Genomic DNA, 17,127 nt, shown 5'->3' with positions numbered 1-17,127 from the left:
CAAAACCACTGTCAACAAACTCGAATTCCACTGGTTCCACAATAAATGGAAACACAGATAAATGTACATGACACAGAGTAGGTGTAACATCAATCAGCATAGATCAGTACAGCAGCAGTGATACAACACTTGACATCCAGCATCATTCACATGGGACGAGCTGTTTACTGTCCCCTCATCATGGTAACCGGAGGGAAAACAATGTAGGTGAGTCATTTTCCTTGATGAGAACAGACACTAAACCGTTTCGTCCAAGTCGTTTGGCTGATAGGAAACAATGCATGACATCAGCTTTAATTACTGCAGCTGCAAAAACTACCTGCACCTCTGGAGCCAGTGGAAACACATTCACTCGACAGTTCTTGTAGTTGTTCCACAAGAGATTGTGACGTTATCTGCTAAAGGGCTGAAGGGCAAAATTTTCACTTTTGGAATTTACAATATCAAGGACTGTCCCATAGTGTGACTGGGAACATCGTTGCCATGGTGATACATTCCTCTTCCCAAAACAAGTGGTCGTATCCCACAGGGTGAGGTCACAGAAGACATTGTTTTCCCTCCAGAGGCCCCATATGTGAGTCAGTGATGGACCAACAAATCTGCTAGTAGCAAAGCAAAAAAAAAAAAAAGTTTGTGCTCCTGCATCCAGGCAATCAATAACCAGGATCAGGTACATGTGGTCGAGTCAGATAAACTGCTTTAGTTGTAGCTAGGTGTTCCTAATAAACTGCCAACTGTCGTCTATGTGCAAAATGTCATGGCAATCCATCAAATGGTTGCTGAGATATTTCAGTGTGGGCCAAAGTGTTGGACTGAGTCCCCAGAGGATGCATCCTAATAACTCTGCTGGTCTTCTGAGTTTCTGTAGAGCGACTGCGGGGCTCAGTTTTTGTTTCAGAGTGTGATGTCTCAAATGCTATTGGATGGACTGCCATGAAATTTGGTTCAGGCATTCATGTTCCACCCAGGAACTGTAACAACACTAAAAACCTTCTCAAAAGTTGGCTCAAAAGTTTCAGAGTACCTTTATTTTCCAGTATTTAGGGAAATGTAAGCAGCTCAAGTCCAGTGAAAACCCTGAAATGGTACAAAACTCAGAGGTGAACTGCAAAATGTAAAAGGAAAAAAAAGTTTAGGTCATGAAAAACTGAAAAATCATGAAAGTCAATGCAAACTGTTCCTACAGGTGACCCGACTTCTGTTGATGGCTTACAAACCCTCTGTCTGTACAAAGGCAGTACTGGAACAAACTGTGCTATTACAGACTCTGATGCATCATTAGGACAATACTGCGCTGCAGGAAGTCGGACTGTGTGCTGCTCTGAGGATGGAGAGAAGAAGGCAGTAACAGAGGAGACACACTGGCTGGTCAGAGCTTCATCCTACAGCAAGATAATGACCCAGGACATGAGAGGACCAGAAGCAGGTGTTGGTTTCACATGAGGAAGACCAGCACAAAGTCAACTGGACAGACTGGTTCAGTATGTTTTCTTTCTGTATGTTGTATAAATGTTGTATAAATATGTTGAGCCTATAATATGTTTACTTGATCTAGTTGTATTTTCTATATGAAACCAAACCAAACTTTACAGTAACATCAGCCATTTGTTCCGAGCAGCTGGTTAAGGTGAGCTGCCCTGTCTGTGCCTCAGGTGCAGTTACAGCTCAGGTCAAATTTTATTTATACGATATCACAAATCACACATTTCAGTGCACGGGCTTTAAAACCTGCACAGACATCAGACAGTGTCTGTGACCTTAGACTCAAAAATCGGACAAGAACCCCCCCAACACAAAAACCCCCTCAGGAGGAGCACCAGAGGAGGGATCCGTGCACCAGGACGGACGGACATGCAGTAGATGTCATGTGTAGATGTTTGCTGTGTCATCACCACACGCAACGGACACGGCGCTGTGTGTGTGTACGTGTGTGTGTGTTGTAGGCCAATAGTCACTCAGTTACACAACTGCTTTCAGTTTCCGAGCCCTGCCTGCCTGGTGGCTCCCCGCCCACCGCTGCTCTCTGCCTGCCTGCCTGCCTGCCTGGCTGCTGGGCGGACTGGGGCAGATCCGAGCCGACCAGTTCCGCGTTCTCTCCTCATCCAGTACACGGAGCGGACTGAACGGGAGGACCCGGTAGTGTCATGGTGGACATTCCTACCGAGCCGCGGCATCCATAACTCCGGGGGCAGAGGCAAAATGAGCGCGGAGGTGAGGAATGTGTTATTATTTCTCATTATTTCTGCGCGGATGGCGAATTCATCAGCCGACGTAGGCTGCGTTACGTTACAGCCAAACTTTGACGCTGCTGGCTGGACCTCCTCTCTCTCCCCATAACCCTCCCTCGCTCCCCCCTCTCTCGCTCTCTCCTGAAACGCAAAGTGCGTCGCCGTGCACACTCACGTGCGGGATATGGTATGTTCACGCAAACGGTAAATAACCCGCGTGTCGTTAAAAGGCCGTGACGTGAAGCTCTGCAACTTTTGCCATCGATACGTGCAGCGCGCGTGTCTATGTGTGCGTGCGTGTGTGTGTTGATAGATGGTTGTACAGTAATGAGCTACGAACGTGCGCGTGTGTTCGCCGAACACGTATTATATATCTGTGTGTGTCGCTGTAATGTGCGTGCGTCGTCCATTGATGTTGTTTTGACACTGGTGACGTAGACCGTGACGCGCCTTAACGATGAGATAAGCAGATCCGCTGTGTGAATAAATAACACGCGCGCGCGCGTGTGTGCGCGCGCGTCTCATTTACGGACAGAGGGGGATTTCTGAGCTGCGCACTGGAGATTTTTCTAGCACAGAGCGACCCACGCCGAAAGAAGCAGGAGTCACTTTCCTCTGTGTGTAGTTTGTTTCTGCAGCGAACACACCGCCGGCTCTCAGCTCTGCATTCAACAACATCCACACACCTGACGCAGCACGCACACGGCGTGACGGCGCGCCGCTCTGCCCATGTGACGTAATTTCAAAAGGACGGGTGTCGCACGTGAGAGTAAAGTGTTGCCCCCCCACAGATACGAGCAGCTGAAGCAGGCTGGGAGCTGCGTGAAGTTTGCAGACAGCAGGTGGATAAAATACCAGGTACAGTGTCAAAACAGAGACTGAGCCACTGCTTCTACACGTACAGGTAACATTTACCTTCAGCCTTTAGACAGGTGCTACCTGCTGTACAAAGGCCGCGAGCTGATCAGTAATCAATAGAAGTTTAGAAAGTCAGACCTGTAATATTCCTTTAGTCACTTATAGTGTGTCTGTCACAGTAAATTTACACAGAGGCATTGTGTTGCTTACTTCAGGCACAATATTTAGCTGTAAATTACGTTCCTGCATAATGAAGTTGTGGCAGGTCAATGCACCGAAACTCGGAGAGACTCACTCTGACTCTGACATTAACTTCATATCAGGTCAATTTACAGCAAACATCTTAATATGAAGAGTCCAACGCACATGAAATGTCGGATGAGGTAAATAAACGCGACCTGCCAGCCAAACAGTTTATTCAGTAACTGTTATTGTATTAATTTGTATGATGATTAGTATTTGATGGTCGCCTGTTATCGAGTAATGGAGAGACCGGCGTGTGTTTACAGAGGGAATGAATCAGACCTGAGAACAGTCCCTAATCTGACATCCACAAACATTTACTGTGTCCCTCAATTCATTTACTGTAACGGCAGAACTGACACCATCCCATTAAAATAAATGGATTATAAAAGCACAGTAAATACAACACTTCTGCGTGGGTTTACATCCACCTCTGTGACGCTTCATATTCGGGCCAGTATCTATGCTTGAAGCGGGGAAACCAGAATTCGCTCAGATCCATCAAAGTGGGGATGGAATGGGGGCAAGTTGGAGAGTTTCAGCTATTCATAGTAATGGTAATCCAGAGACGGAGGCATGTAGGTCACAACTGCTTCAGCCCTGTTGGAGGAGTGTTCACGTCACTGTTCGTTAATAAAAGTCAGTAATTACTGAATGAGACAAAACAGGTAGGAAAGAACAAACCAAAAAAATAGGAACAGAACAGAAGAGAAGAAAAACAGCTACAAAATCTGTCAGTGTGCGACCTGAAACTCTCTGTTGTGTTTGACTGACATGTAACTTGCGGTCAAGTGAACAATGACTGTTGTCTCTCACAGAGATGAAAGAAGATGAAAGAAACAATATTGTTAGCACAACAAAGCCAATTTAGGAGGAGGTCAGGGGGGTGGAGACCACACATCGCATCACATGTCCGGCCAATAGTCTAAAAATACTGCTGTATACTGTTTTTTTTGGGTTTTGTTTTTACTTGTAATCTTTCCTCAGCCTTAAAGTAGTAGTTGCCTAAAAACATAATCAAACTTTTGCCACACAGGTGACAGTGCTGTCCCCTCTTAATGAGTGTTTACCCCTCAAAGCTCCAAATAAGCAAAGAAAAACATCTGATTAATCTTGAATTGCAGCGAATTGTGGAGGTTTCGGTTCGCGTCCTGGAGCTGATGGTTGATGGTTCTGAAGAAGGTTCTCTCTCGCTCCGCAAGAAGAACTCTGTCATTGCTCTTGAACAAAGTTCTCAACCCTTCATCTGCTCGCTGCTGCACTGGATGTTGAAACTGTAATTAATATTTGTTTGATAAATAAATGCGGTAAAGCTGCCTGAGGTGACTGTGCAGGGACAGGTTGAAATGGCAGTGAGGGGTTATTAAATCCATTGTTTGGAAGACTCTGATCCTCGGAGCTCAGAGAGTCAGTAAGGTGATGTTAATAAGTGTCTGAGTTTCATCACTGACCTTTGCAGTCACTGTGAGGCCGTCCACAGCCTGAGCTCCTCACATGGAGCCTTTCTGGGTGCTGCCTCCTCGTGTTGGAGGCCGTGTTACATGTCAGTGACGCGACTTTCAGAACTTATTTGATGAATCATGTTTTTCTCAGAAACGTGCTGGGTGAGGTGTTCAGTGAAAAAAAAATCTTCAAGGTCATCACTTTGCTGTATATCTGTAAACTGTGTGTGTGTGTGGTGTGTGTGGTGTGTGTGTGTGTGTGTGTGTGTGTGTGTGTGTGTGTGGTGTGTGTGTGTGTGTTCTTTTTTATCTGCACTCTGAACTTATCACAGTCCAGAGTCAGCCCTGACTTTTGTGTTTCACTCTCTCCAGATCTCACTGTGAGTTTCATTGTGCCACTAGAAGAATGAAGGCACCGACAGCAGCAGCACTACAGTGATGAATGAACACTCTGGGATGACGCTGACCTTTGACCCTTCATGGATTAAAAATGGCACTTCGGCTGAGGCGGGGAGGGAAGCGAGGCATCGTACTCTTTGGGAATTCTTGGAATTTAAAAACCGTGTTTGATTGAAGCAGGACTGAAGAGACAGGACAAGCCTGGTGTCTTTTTTTTATTTGAATGGACTAACATGGCTCAGTGAAGATGGAATAAGGTCTCAGTGGGAGATGTTCATGAAGAAAAACTGATCACTCCGTAGATTTGAGTGAAGGATGGAGCAGGACTTCACACAGTAGGATCAGTTATCTCTCAGAAACTGAGGATAGTGAAGACTTGGATGCACTTGGCTGGACGTTCAAACTGTTAACGCACAGTTTAAACTTTAAACTAAAACCTTAACTTCACTCTAACAGGCAATATTGGCCTGTTGCCGGAAACTCCCATTTCTCGTTGTTGTGAATGGACGTCTGACTCCTCTAAAGTCAACTCGAACTCTGACTCACTGCAGCATCATTAAAACACAACTCCAAACATGGCTGCTACAGGAAGGAAGCACTTGGTGAGAGACTTTAACCATTTCATCACCTGTTACCTGTGTCGAGGTTACCTGATTAAACCGACCACGGTCACCGAGTGCCTGCACACCTGTGAGTGAAACAACAGACGCACACACTGACACACATGCAGAGCTCTGCGTTACTGGAGGTGACGTTTGCCTGCACAGATTCATCATGTTCATGTAGCTGCTTAGGTAGAAAGCTAATGAGGGCTTCAAATAATGATATTTTCCTTATTGATTAATTATTTTTCGAGTAATTAATGCATCGTTGGTCTATGATGTGATATAACATCAGTATTGAGTTTACGATGATAGATTTCTTCTGTGAGGCTGAAATCTGCAGATTTCCGGCATTTTTTCACAGTTTTTGCTCCTGAAGTGACTGAGACACTCAATCTGTTACCAAAGTGGTCGGCAGTAGTCTTTTCTTTTGTTTGACTAATTGATGACTTGACAAATCCTTTCAGCTCTGAGGTGAACGCTACATTCGTGTCAGACTGTTCAGAACGGGATCAGCCGAGTGGGAAAAACATTCACGTTAACGATCTGTTAAAGCTGATTTAACCCCAGCAGAAAATGTTGATGTTGTTTCCTCTGCAGTCTGTAAGAGCTGCATCGTGCAGCACTTTGAGGAGAGTAATGACTGTCCTAAATGTGGCATTCAGGTCCATGAGACCAACCCTCTGGAGATGCTCAGGTAGGGTTTAGTTCTTCTTCTGGCCTTGTCTTTCATTCGACTGAGCTTCTTCTCGTCTTCCTTGGTTGTTGAAAGTCTCTTTCTCACCTCATCCTTCTTCTTTAAGGATCTGAAAGATTTTCTGTTGCTGTAAAAATGACATTTTTCAGTTTGAGCAGCATAAATTCAGTTCCATTCACCTCCATTGCATTAGTTGCTCCTTTAGTCCACCTTGTTGTTCTCATGTTTCTGTTATTTTCTCATCTCATCCCTCTCTTCTTAACACATTTCTGTCTCCTTGTGTGTTTCCTTCCTTTCTTTTTCTCTTTGTCATGTCATGTACATCGCCCTCTTTTGTTCCTTCCTTTCCCCGATTCCTTTCTCCTCCAGCTCCACTTCTGCCCTCCCCCTTGACTCCTGTCACCTACTTCAATTCTTTTTCTTCCTCTTATGCAGCTTCCTCTTAACCTCTTTATCACCCTTCTCTTTTCACCTCCTTCTCACGCTCTCCTCTCTCCTTATTCTCAGGTTGGACAACACCCTGGAGGAGATCATTTTCAAGCTGGTGCCCGGACTCAGAGAAAGTGAGTTTGCCAGATGGTTTTTTCCGTGCTCAGTTTTCAGTCTGTGATCATTTATGTGACAGTTCATGGGGGGTGGGAAAAATAACGTAGTAAAAGACAGGCCTTCAGCGTGTGACCCCACACCAGATTATATGAATTAACCAGCGGGGAAAGGCCAGATAACACCTAAATAATCACCTTATTTTCTGTAAACATTGATTGTTAAAGTTAATAATTAATCAGATTTGACGACCTTCACGTCACAGAGCCAGGTTCAGAGCTTCCACCTTAATGACGTGCTCTTAAGGAAAAACAAAGCTCCTTCCAGCCCCTGAGGTGACGCTCTGCACTGTAACAGATCAGAAGATAAGATTTTCCTTCTGTCAGTGTCACATTATTTTAGAGAGGTGGACACTTCAGTTTGAAACAAGATGAAGACGTACAACCTTCTCTGTGCAGAGGGGCCAACGAGGAGCCAAGTCAACATGTCTAACCAAAGCTGTGATGGCACTATAATTTTACGACTCCATAACTTCACCTCCGCTGACAGAGCGCTCTGGCAGCCGAGAGATGGAACAAACATCAGATTTTTTTTCACGCTCAGCCAAGTGGTGTAAAAATCAGCCTCATATGAATTCAGTTTTATGGTTGAAGAAGAGTGGACTGCTGTGTTTTCTTCAGCAGACACGTGTCACATCCGTGCATGAGTTTCTTTGCAGTTAAAATCAAGTTCGCCTGTTGCTCTCTATACTAAATACATCTGAAGTTTCCTTTTATCTGTTGCTCACGTGAACTAGAAGAGGAACAGCAAGAACTCGAATTCTGGAGGAAGAACCAGCCCAAAGAAAACGGCCAAGGTAAGCCGACTGTCATTCAGACCCAGCAGCGTGACCTGTGTTCAGAAATGTTGTTGTGTCATGAGTAACATTCTGTGTAGATTAAACTTTAGTAGTTTTTGGGAGGGAGGAGGTCCCCCGGCAGCACTACTGTGGTGGAAAGAGAAGAGTTTGAGATTTTTTCATTTGCCTCTGATTCACAGTTTCTGTCTTCTTCCTCTCATTTTTAGAGGCGGTAAGAGTGAGATCAGTAGATTAGGGGAGTTTTTGATAAAGCTTTGTTTCATCAGCACATGATTAATCATCAGATTTTTGAGCTTGTTCATGTGAATCTGGGGAAGCACTGGTTTTAGGGATTTTCCTGTTCATACACCACAAATTAAGCTTTTCTGGTGCAAACAGAACTTCTGCTGTTCTTCATAGGAGACATAAATTCATCATTTATTATCTTTTAATTCAAATCACAAAGAGATTTTAATGTGTGTGTGCGAATGTCTGTCTCAAACCACAGCAGAAAACCTGAGGTGTCAGAGGCTCGGGCTGCCTGATGCCGGCGGCGACGGCGGAGACGGTGGCGATGATGATGGTGATGGTGGCGGCGATGACGACTATCACAGGAGCGACCCTCAGATAGCCATCTGTCTGGACTGCCTACGTAACACGGGACAGTCGGGGGAGAGCACTGTCACGGTGTGTGTGTGTGTGTTTTTAATTAACAATCATTTCACTATAAGTTTGTCATCAGCAGGTGTTAAACACTTTCTTAATAAACGAACCTAATAGCTGAACAGGCCTCACAGGTTCCAGTTTTCCAGGTTGGTAAAAACCTCCACTCTTCTAAATCGGTCGTTATTTGATTGTTTTGAGTTCTTTTCCTGGAAAAAGCGACATTAATCTTTTAGCTGCCTCCATAATTAAATCAGGGTTTAACAGAATTTGTCTCTTGTCCACTTGTTAGGATTTGATGAAGAGGTTCATCCGCTGCTCCAGCAGAGTCACCGTGGGAACAATTAAGAAGTTTCTCAGTCTTAAACTAAAGCTGCCCAGCTCTTATGAGGTAAGGAACGGGTTCAGTCCTCCAGCTCCGAAACCACAGTCCTTCTAAGGGACATACAGTTTAAACTGATGAGACTGACTTTGCTTGGCTTTTCTCAGGTACAGTCATCAGGCAGTGGAAGTATCTGTTGGACAAAAAAGCTTTTCTGAAAATCTCTATGAAGATGTAAACCTGATCCATCTAAACTAAAAAGATGAACTGGTTATAGACTATGACTTCTCTTCAGCGGTCTCACACAGCTTCATGTCTAACTGGCTGCAGAATGTCGGTTTAAATGTCAGTTTAAACCAAGATAAGGCTCATTTATCTGAAATGAGTTTCTCTACTCTCAAACTTTAGTTTTAGGATTAGCTGGTGCATTGGACTGAACAGAGACACAGACTGTGTTCATATGGTTAAACAGTTGCAATGAGACAGGTTAGACAGCAGCTCCAGCCATTAACCTGTGAAAATAACTTACAGGTTTCAGCTGTAAGAAAATAAACAAATAACACCTGAAAAGCCAAACACAGTCTACTCCTCAGAACTTCATATGATGTATGAGAAGCAAACAGGAGCATGAGGTCTCACAGAGGACGTCGGAGTCAGACCCTGACCACGGAAACATTGACTCTTATCACAGGATAAAAACAGTTGGGTTCCACATTTGCTGCAGACCAAGCTAAAACTGATGTAACACACTCCCAGGCTGAGTGCATCCTCCCACTCGTTACCACAGAGAACTTCCTCTCTCCCCTCATGTTGTGGGTCAGGACTGAGATCCTCTTTAATTTTGTTTCCATTGTTGTTTTCTTTCTTTTCATTCTTTAACAGGTTTTTCATTTCATCGGGTTCATTTTGACCCTGATGTGAAATTAAACGCTTTCTGTTTTTTTTAAATTTCATCTTGTTTTGTTGAAACATTTGCAGCTGGATGTGCTGTGTAACGGAGAGATCATGGGCAGAGATCACACTCTGGAGTTCATCTATATGACCCGGTGGAGGCTACATGGAGAGAATGTAAGGCCGTCACGCTCACTTCCTGTTTATGTGTGCATGTTTGCATGCTAATGTGTAGATGCACTGGTACAGGAAATAATTTTTTTTTTGTGTATGTGTGTGTGTTCTACATTCCTTCACACTGTGGGGACTCATCTCAGCAGAGAGGGACTCAGAGCTCATCCCCACGTTTCACCCTGTATTTTTTTATCTTTAACACTTGGTTTAAATTTAAGGTTTAAAATTAGGCTCCAGTAAAGATTATGGTTGGGGTTAGACAGGCAGAAGTTTCAGTATGATTTTGTTCTCAGAATTGGTACAGCTGTGTGTGTGTGTGTGTGTGTGTGTGTGTGTGTGTGTGTGTGTGTGTGTGTGCGTGCGTGTGTGTGTGTGTCTGTGTCTGTGAATGTGAAAACTACCACTGGTTGATTGACTTCTCTATTCAATGCTTTTGCATGAGCAAAAAGTTTCTATTCCAAGAATCTTTCATGACTCAGATTGTGTAAAAGGAGGAATTCTGACTTCAGTCTGGCTGAAAGGAAACTTTTCACACAATGTTTTTGTGCATTGTTTTGTGTTATTTATATTTTTATTTTGTTAGAATGAACCACTGGAATTTTAGAGCCAGTCAGCTGGAAAGAAAGTTTTACTTCCTTTTACTTTATCGCGCCTCTCATGCCAAACGTTCACAAACAACACTTACAAACACTAATGTCTTAAATATTTACTCACTTCATATTTGTGACTTCATTAACTACTCTACAACGAACTACATGAACTCCAGCGTCTCAGGTTTACATTCTGTTTGATGTGAACACTGTACGCTCTGAAGGTCACCGTGCAAACTGAAGTTCAGGTGCGTCGCAGTGACAGTCAACACAGGAAATGCATAACTGATGTAAAGACTAAGCTTCCTGAGTCCTGGAGATAGAGACACACAAATTCTATGCATAGTGCGAACAACATACACAGATGCGCACAAATAAACACAAGCACGTACCTCAGCACCTTAACTTGAACCCGAACCGTCACAGCCCCCAGACCAAACCCAACCCTCAGCCTGAACCGAGTTCTAACCTTAACCCTGAAACAAAGACACAACCCTCACACAGCTCTTTATAGAAGCGAGGACAAACTGTCCTCGCCTTTTGAAAATGTCTTCGCTTTTAAGGACTAAAATCTCCAGCAAACTCCAGCAGGCGTCAGGGTTATCAGTCCCGTGGTTCAGGCGGCCAGTGTATGTGTGTGTGTTCATGAACTTGATCAGCAGTACAGGTGCTTGCTTGTGTGTGAGCACACACACATTCCTGTACTTGGTGACTGAATGTTTATCTGTTTATGTCCCGTCCACTGGTGGACGTGGACAGCGACTGAGCAGCGCAGACAGCTGGCATCTCAGAGATACCAGGTCAGGAGGAGGAGGAGGAGAGGAGGATGATGGGAGGAGGAGGAGGAGACGAGGATGATGGGAGGAGGAGGAGGAGGAGAGGAGGATGATGGGAGGAGGAGAGGAGGATGATGGGAGGAGTAGGGAACGAGAGACTTTAAAAGTCTGTAGCTTCTCAGCTCCAGCTGTGCTCACACGTCTGTTTCTTAAACAGAGGACGTTTCTCCCACAAACAGGAATCTTTTTTCAATATTTTGGCTCAATCCTTATTTTCCTGAACTTAAACTGTCGTTTTGGGATGTGTATCATCATGCAGCGAGTCATTATTTAAGCATCCTGCGTAATGATCAGAAAACTACGCAACCCAACCTTCTAACAACAGTCACCATTTCTTTAAACTGGTAGTTAAAATAGGTCCCAGTATAATACTAATCTAAAGAAAAGAAAATTGGACTTAAAAGCAGAAAAACAAAGAGCGAGTCGCTGAATGTTTTCCAGCAGCACAGACGTTGTTTGACCTTATTTATCCAGAGTGAATTGACATCCGTCTTATGTAATAATGGGACACAGATTGTCTGGTTAGCGTGCGCAGATTGTCAGAACTGAAGGCCATGTCAGTTTCCATCTGGGCCCTTATCCCATATGGAGAGTTGTGGACACAACTTCTGTAAACATTATGTTGCAGGACAAAGTGCACAGCTCTGAGAAGTAATCCCTCCAAGTAGTGCACCAGTGATCACTGTGAAACAGACTTTTATTGATGATGCGCTGCAGGAAAAAGGCTGATGGGTAATCTGACCCACAGATCAGAGCAGACCTGTTAGGTCCTACTGTGGTCAGCTCTGCTCGGGACCTGGAACTGAAGAAGTAGTTTAAAAAAGTTTTGGGTTTCAAGGTGAGCTCAGTTTGCCACTGAGATGGTCTCAGATGTGCATCACGTGGGTTAAACAGCAGCTGTTTGTCAGTGTTAGGACCTCCTTCACATTACAATGAAGCTTTTAACAGTGTTAATAGAATAACCCAGACGCTTTAACCCAGGCGTCTTGATGCACCGTGAGCTGCAAATTAACAAAAATAATCAATGATCATAAGGATTAAAGTGACATTTTACTCTTTATGAGTTTAGAAAAGTGATGTGTGAGTGTGATGACTCAGCTCAGCGTTCTCCATAAGGAGGACGTATGTCTCCACAGTACAAGCCCTGACACTGACTCCAGGTGAATGCTCTGAATTTGAATATATTCAAACTAAAACTGAAAATGCGAGAAGGACTCGCTCAAGGTAAAACACTGTATTAAATGTGTTTTTCATGACCTGGTGCCATTATGAGCAAAATCCTCTGGTGTTTCAGTGTTTCCTCCACCTCCGCTCTGATGAGCCACAAAAACAAGCAGAAATCAGTCTGTCGGAATTATTCGTGTCCCGACTGATGAGTCAGTGGAATAAACACCAACAAATTCTGCTTAAATCCTGTTTCGACCCAGTTTGGAGGAGGACAAAGTGGGGAGAGGAGTGACGGTGAGAGAGACAGGTTTGAAGCATGAGAGTCAGGGCATGGACGGGGGAGAGGAAGAAGACACGGCTCATTCATCAGTCTCATCCTTCTGACAACTCCACAGCTCGGCTTCATTTTCTCCCCTGACACGCTGGCGCCGGTCCGGAAGGCCGCGCTCACGTGGGAGCGTAGCAAAATTCATCTGTTACCTCTGAGGGTGTCACTGAGTCAGTGCGCTCTGATTGCACCGCGCTGATTAAGCAGAATTTAAAAGGATGTCAGTAAAAAAAAAATGAACCGTGTCAATTTCAGAAACACAAACCAAATCTCTCACTAGTAAAGCAAATTTTTATACACGGTATTTAGAAGAAGGCATCTACTAAATATTAAAATGATTTTAAATCCATGCAGTACACCATACGAATCTATTTAATCAGTTGAACACCCACAGATTCATCATTTGATAAAAACATTTTGGACTGAACAATAAACGACCAAGATGCTTTTCTGTGCTCGACAAAACTTACACAAAATCAGTATGTTTTGTCATCGAAGTAAGTCTTAACCGTAGCAGCAGATAAACAGAGGCAGGTGGTGATAAAGAGGACAGAGGTGTCTGACCTGACCTGGTAAAGAGTCACAGTCTAAATGTCACACGGTCACTGACGGTGGATTTGGACTGACAGAGCCCAGAAACCCAGCTCTGATCGTCCCTCCATGTTTATTCTGCTCAGACAAACGTCAGATCAGCCTCTCGCATTATTTTACAAACGTTAATCACAAAATGTGTTTCTGAGATCAGCTGAGATCCTGAATCTGAGCCCTGACGGAGTCGTTCTGTCCCTCCTGTAACTGAGAGGCAGTGGATTCACCTCGTTAACACAAATCAGTTTCAGGTGTTGGCGCTCTTTGTTCAGAAGCAGGGAAGATTTTGGCCTGAGTGATGGAACACAACTTGTGAAACCCAAAACTTTTTCCTAAACACCTTCAAGCAAGTTGAAGAGAAAGCCCAGCCTTTTTTTCCCTCGTCAGATTCGAGGGACTGAGGACAGAGGGTGTGCTGGTGCTGCAGTGCACAGATCCCCACTCTGAAAGAGTATTTTCCTAAGACGTGAGTGCACAGGCCTCCTATGTTACTCGTATAGTTTCTTTGTATTTTCTAACTTAGTGCTGAGATCAGAGGAACAATAAAAAAAAAGGTTTTTGTGTTGGACAAAAATCAGTTGTAGTTTAATCAGAGAAATCAGTTTAGTTCAGAAAAACCTGGACAGTTAAGATTAGCTCCTTCAGCTGCTGTTCCACAGCGAGCCATGTAGTGTTAATATAAAACACAGAAACCTGTTAAAGATATAAACCCATCCGTCCTCCCTTTGAGGTTTTGTTCTACCTTTGTTCCAGACCGATGATTCATAATTCACACAAAGGTTTTAATCAGTTAATCAGGCTGTTCTGGACAGGTGACACATTCTGACCTAACTTACCTTATCTTACCTTTCGCTGCCTTTAAATCCTTCTCCCTCCCAAACATAGATACTTGGCAGCGTGACCCAGCTTTATATCTGCTCGTTATCTGCTTGGTTAAACGACCGTGGCTCGGCCAAATGGCTCGACAGGCAGCTTAGAGCTCCAGTGCTGTGCTGTTCACATTGTCATGAAATCTGGTTTGGAAATTCGTGGTCAAGTGATGATTCCCAGCGATTTCAGTGTCCCCCCTCTGCTTTCCTCAAACATTCAAAAATATTCAGGATCCCCAGAGGAGGAATCCTTTACATTGAGTTTTAGTTCCACCTTTAAACCCAGAGGGGGATTAAGGCAGACTGTACTGGCATTAAGCATAACACCACATATTCCTACAGGCGATGTACTATACAGAACCAGTTATTGTTTTTGTCTCTGGCATTTGACGGCAAATTTAGTTTTCAGTTTTTTCACCTTGGTGGATTTCTGCTTGTGCTGCACGTTAGACGATTCTACATTTCAGTCATTTGACACCAGAACAAAATCCCTTAAAAGTAGCTGACAGCTGCACAGAGAATGTGTTAGTGCATTTTAATTTAAGTCTTTGGAGACAGAAATGCTGAGTGAACGAGTGTCAGAGATGCAGATACAGAGGCGCAGTGACAGACTGGTTAGATTGGATTCAGTCTTGTGTGTGGTTTTTTTTTTTTTTTTTTTTCTCAGACATGATGCAGCAAAATGCAGAAAGGCGGAGGAGATGACAGCAGCTGTACTCTGCTGCACCAGCAGCCTCAAGCTGCCAGAAATAGGAGACAGACTCCGAAAACAGGAGACACACTCTTCACTTTGCAGCTGCTCTGACACAAACACTCGCCTTTTTTCTTTCTGAATTTTTTATGAAAAGGGCAGCTCATATCTTTGACTGATGTGTTTTACAGTCAAAGGAGGCAAGAATGTACGAATAGTCAGCGCTGGTGTTTCTATTATTTAACCAGTGATAAGGATGGATGGATTACTGAGCGAGCCAAGCCCACACAGGGGCCTGAGAGGTGAAGAGTCCCTCGGGGACAAGGCATCAATGGAAACTGACTGAAGCAACAGACCAAACATTCACCATGAAGATGTCGGACAGCTGCAAGAGCTGAAAGCCCCGAAAGTCCAAGACTTTCATGTTGTAACCACGATTAAAGTTACATACAAGACGCAGAGCTGCATCTTGTGACGTTCTCAGCTTTTTTTTCTACACACATTTCATTCCTTTGTTTGATTCGCTCCTTTGCTCTGATTGGCTGACACACAGAAACAGCTGTCTGTGAGCACAGCACACAGCCCATTTTAAATCTGAGATCAGTTGTTCTGAAAACACCGGTGTGCAGGGTTTGAAAGGTTTGACGTGAAAGCGGCACATAGACTGAGACTGGCACATTTAACAGGATTGTCTCAGTTTTCTTCACAGACTTTTGCAATAATTTAAAAGATGCACCAAAGTGTTCACGCTGGTTTTTTGTTGCCTAAAATTAAGATTTAAACCTAAATACATTCGGATAAGCAGCGTGAAAAGAGTCTATGTCGGCTTCCTTCCAGATCCGGATTTGATGAGATGCTATTGAACCTGAAACCTGATATGGTTTATTGTAAGTTTAACCGTACACCCGCCTCCACACACTGGGTGACATCAAATGTTGAATCTCAGGCCATCAGAGTTTTTCCAAACAGGGGATTTATAGCATTTTGGAAATGAACTTTTCAAGCGAGCCTCAGCTGAGAGAGCAGCAGCCAGACCTCCATCACTTCTGTTCTTTTATGGCCCTTCTGCATTAGACACTTGGCCTGTGTCCCGGCAGAGCAGAGCCAGGTGGATCCTGGACAGTTTAATGGAAATGGGTTTACATTTTTCTTTACCCCTGAATCCAGGAAGCCTGCGGTTTGAAGTCAGATGAAATAGGAGTCACCCAGTCTGTCTTCCTCTGTCTGTCAGAAGAAGCAGGGACACCTGAGCTTCCAGCAAACAGCAGTTAGAAATATGTTTGACTTCTATAAGGCTGCAAATCTAACTGCTGCACTTTCACGGCCCGGAGAACGAGACGATGAATATAACACTTGATAAATGAAGTCGAGTTATTGTGTGGTTAACTTCTGAGCTGTGTTTGTGTTTAAAGTGTGAAGAACAAAAGATTTTTTTCTGTCGCTCCCTCAGACGTATCCCATGGTTCTGGAGTACCGGCCGCGCATCGACTTTGGCTGAACTACGGCTGCAAGAAGAGGACCACACACACACACACAGACACACACACACATATGAACAGGTATAGAAGAAATTAGGAACACCCACATTTGCATGTGGATGCACACAAATACACATAAACACAAACAAACAAACACACACCCACAATGTGCAGAGAACGAAAGAGATTTAAATGTATTTTTGTACAGCCAATGATGAAGTGCATACGTTGTTATGGTAAAGAGGTTTTATGCTACATAGAATAATATATGCTATAATATATGATATTTTTAAATGTATGTCCCTGTGCCTAAAAACCTGTCGAGATCGGAGATGAAATATGACCATATCTTCACTTTGCCTGTTTAACTCTGTAGATTAAATGTTGATTTTTTACTGTTGATGTCTGTTTTTATATCTGATCACATTCACTCTCACTGCCTGAAGGTTTGATTCAGCCTGAGCCACGTGGTTCCTCTGGGTCTGGAAACGTTTTCTTCATGTCCCAACACAAAATAAATGAATGAAATAGTAAATGATTCATTATTAATAAGTGAATAAATTAGTATAAATTATTAATTTACAATTAACTGAGAGACTCAACTCAGGGCAAAAAACATCAAGTTAAAGTCTGAACAGAAAACTTTCAGAAAACTGCTAATTAACCAAATATTCAGCTTT

The 17,127-nt window shown here is 43.7% G+C and overlaps 1 protein-coding gene across 4 annotated transcripts; it reads left to right on the top strand.

The window, feature by feature from the left end:
• Positions 1-2,022: 2,022 nt before the first annotated feature.
• Positions 2,023-16,847, top strand: pcgf5b (polycomb group ring finger 5b). Of its 4 annotated transcripts, none has more exons than XM_041049855.1 (9): positions 2,023-2,211; positions 5,144-5,860; positions 6,373-6,469; positions 6,977-7,032; positions 7,809-7,868; positions 8,359-8,537; positions 8,806-8,904; positions 9,814-9,903; positions 16,420-16,847. In XM_041049855.1, the coding sequence occupies exons 2-9, from the start codon at positions 5,746-5,748 to the stop codon at positions 16,465-16,467; spliced, it is 744 nt and encodes a 247-aa protein (XP_040905789.1). In that variant the 5' UTR covers positions 2,023-2,211; positions 5,144-5,745; the 3' UTR covers positions 16,468-16,847. The 4 variants fall into 4 exon arrangements, with proteins under 4 accessions (XP_040905789.1, XP_040905793.1, XP_040905791.1 ...); XM_041049859.1 differs by lacking the exon at positions 2,023-2,211 and adding an exon at positions 2,678-3,070; XM_041049857.1 differs by lacking the exon at positions 2,023-2,211 and adding an exon at positions 2,678-3,086.
• Positions 16,848-17,127: the final 280 nt, after the last annotated feature.

Source organism: Toxotes jaculatrix, chromosome 11, assembly GCF_017976425.1.
Source record: "Toxotes jaculatrix isolate fToxJac2 chromosome 11, fToxJac2.pri, whole genome shotgun sequence".
Lineage (NCBI taxonomy): Eukaryota > Metazoa > Chordata > Actinopteri > Toxotidae > Toxotes > Toxotes jaculatrix.
The sequence above is the reverse complement of the archived record's forward strand: the minus strand, read 5'-3'. Positions and strand labels throughout refer to the sequence as shown.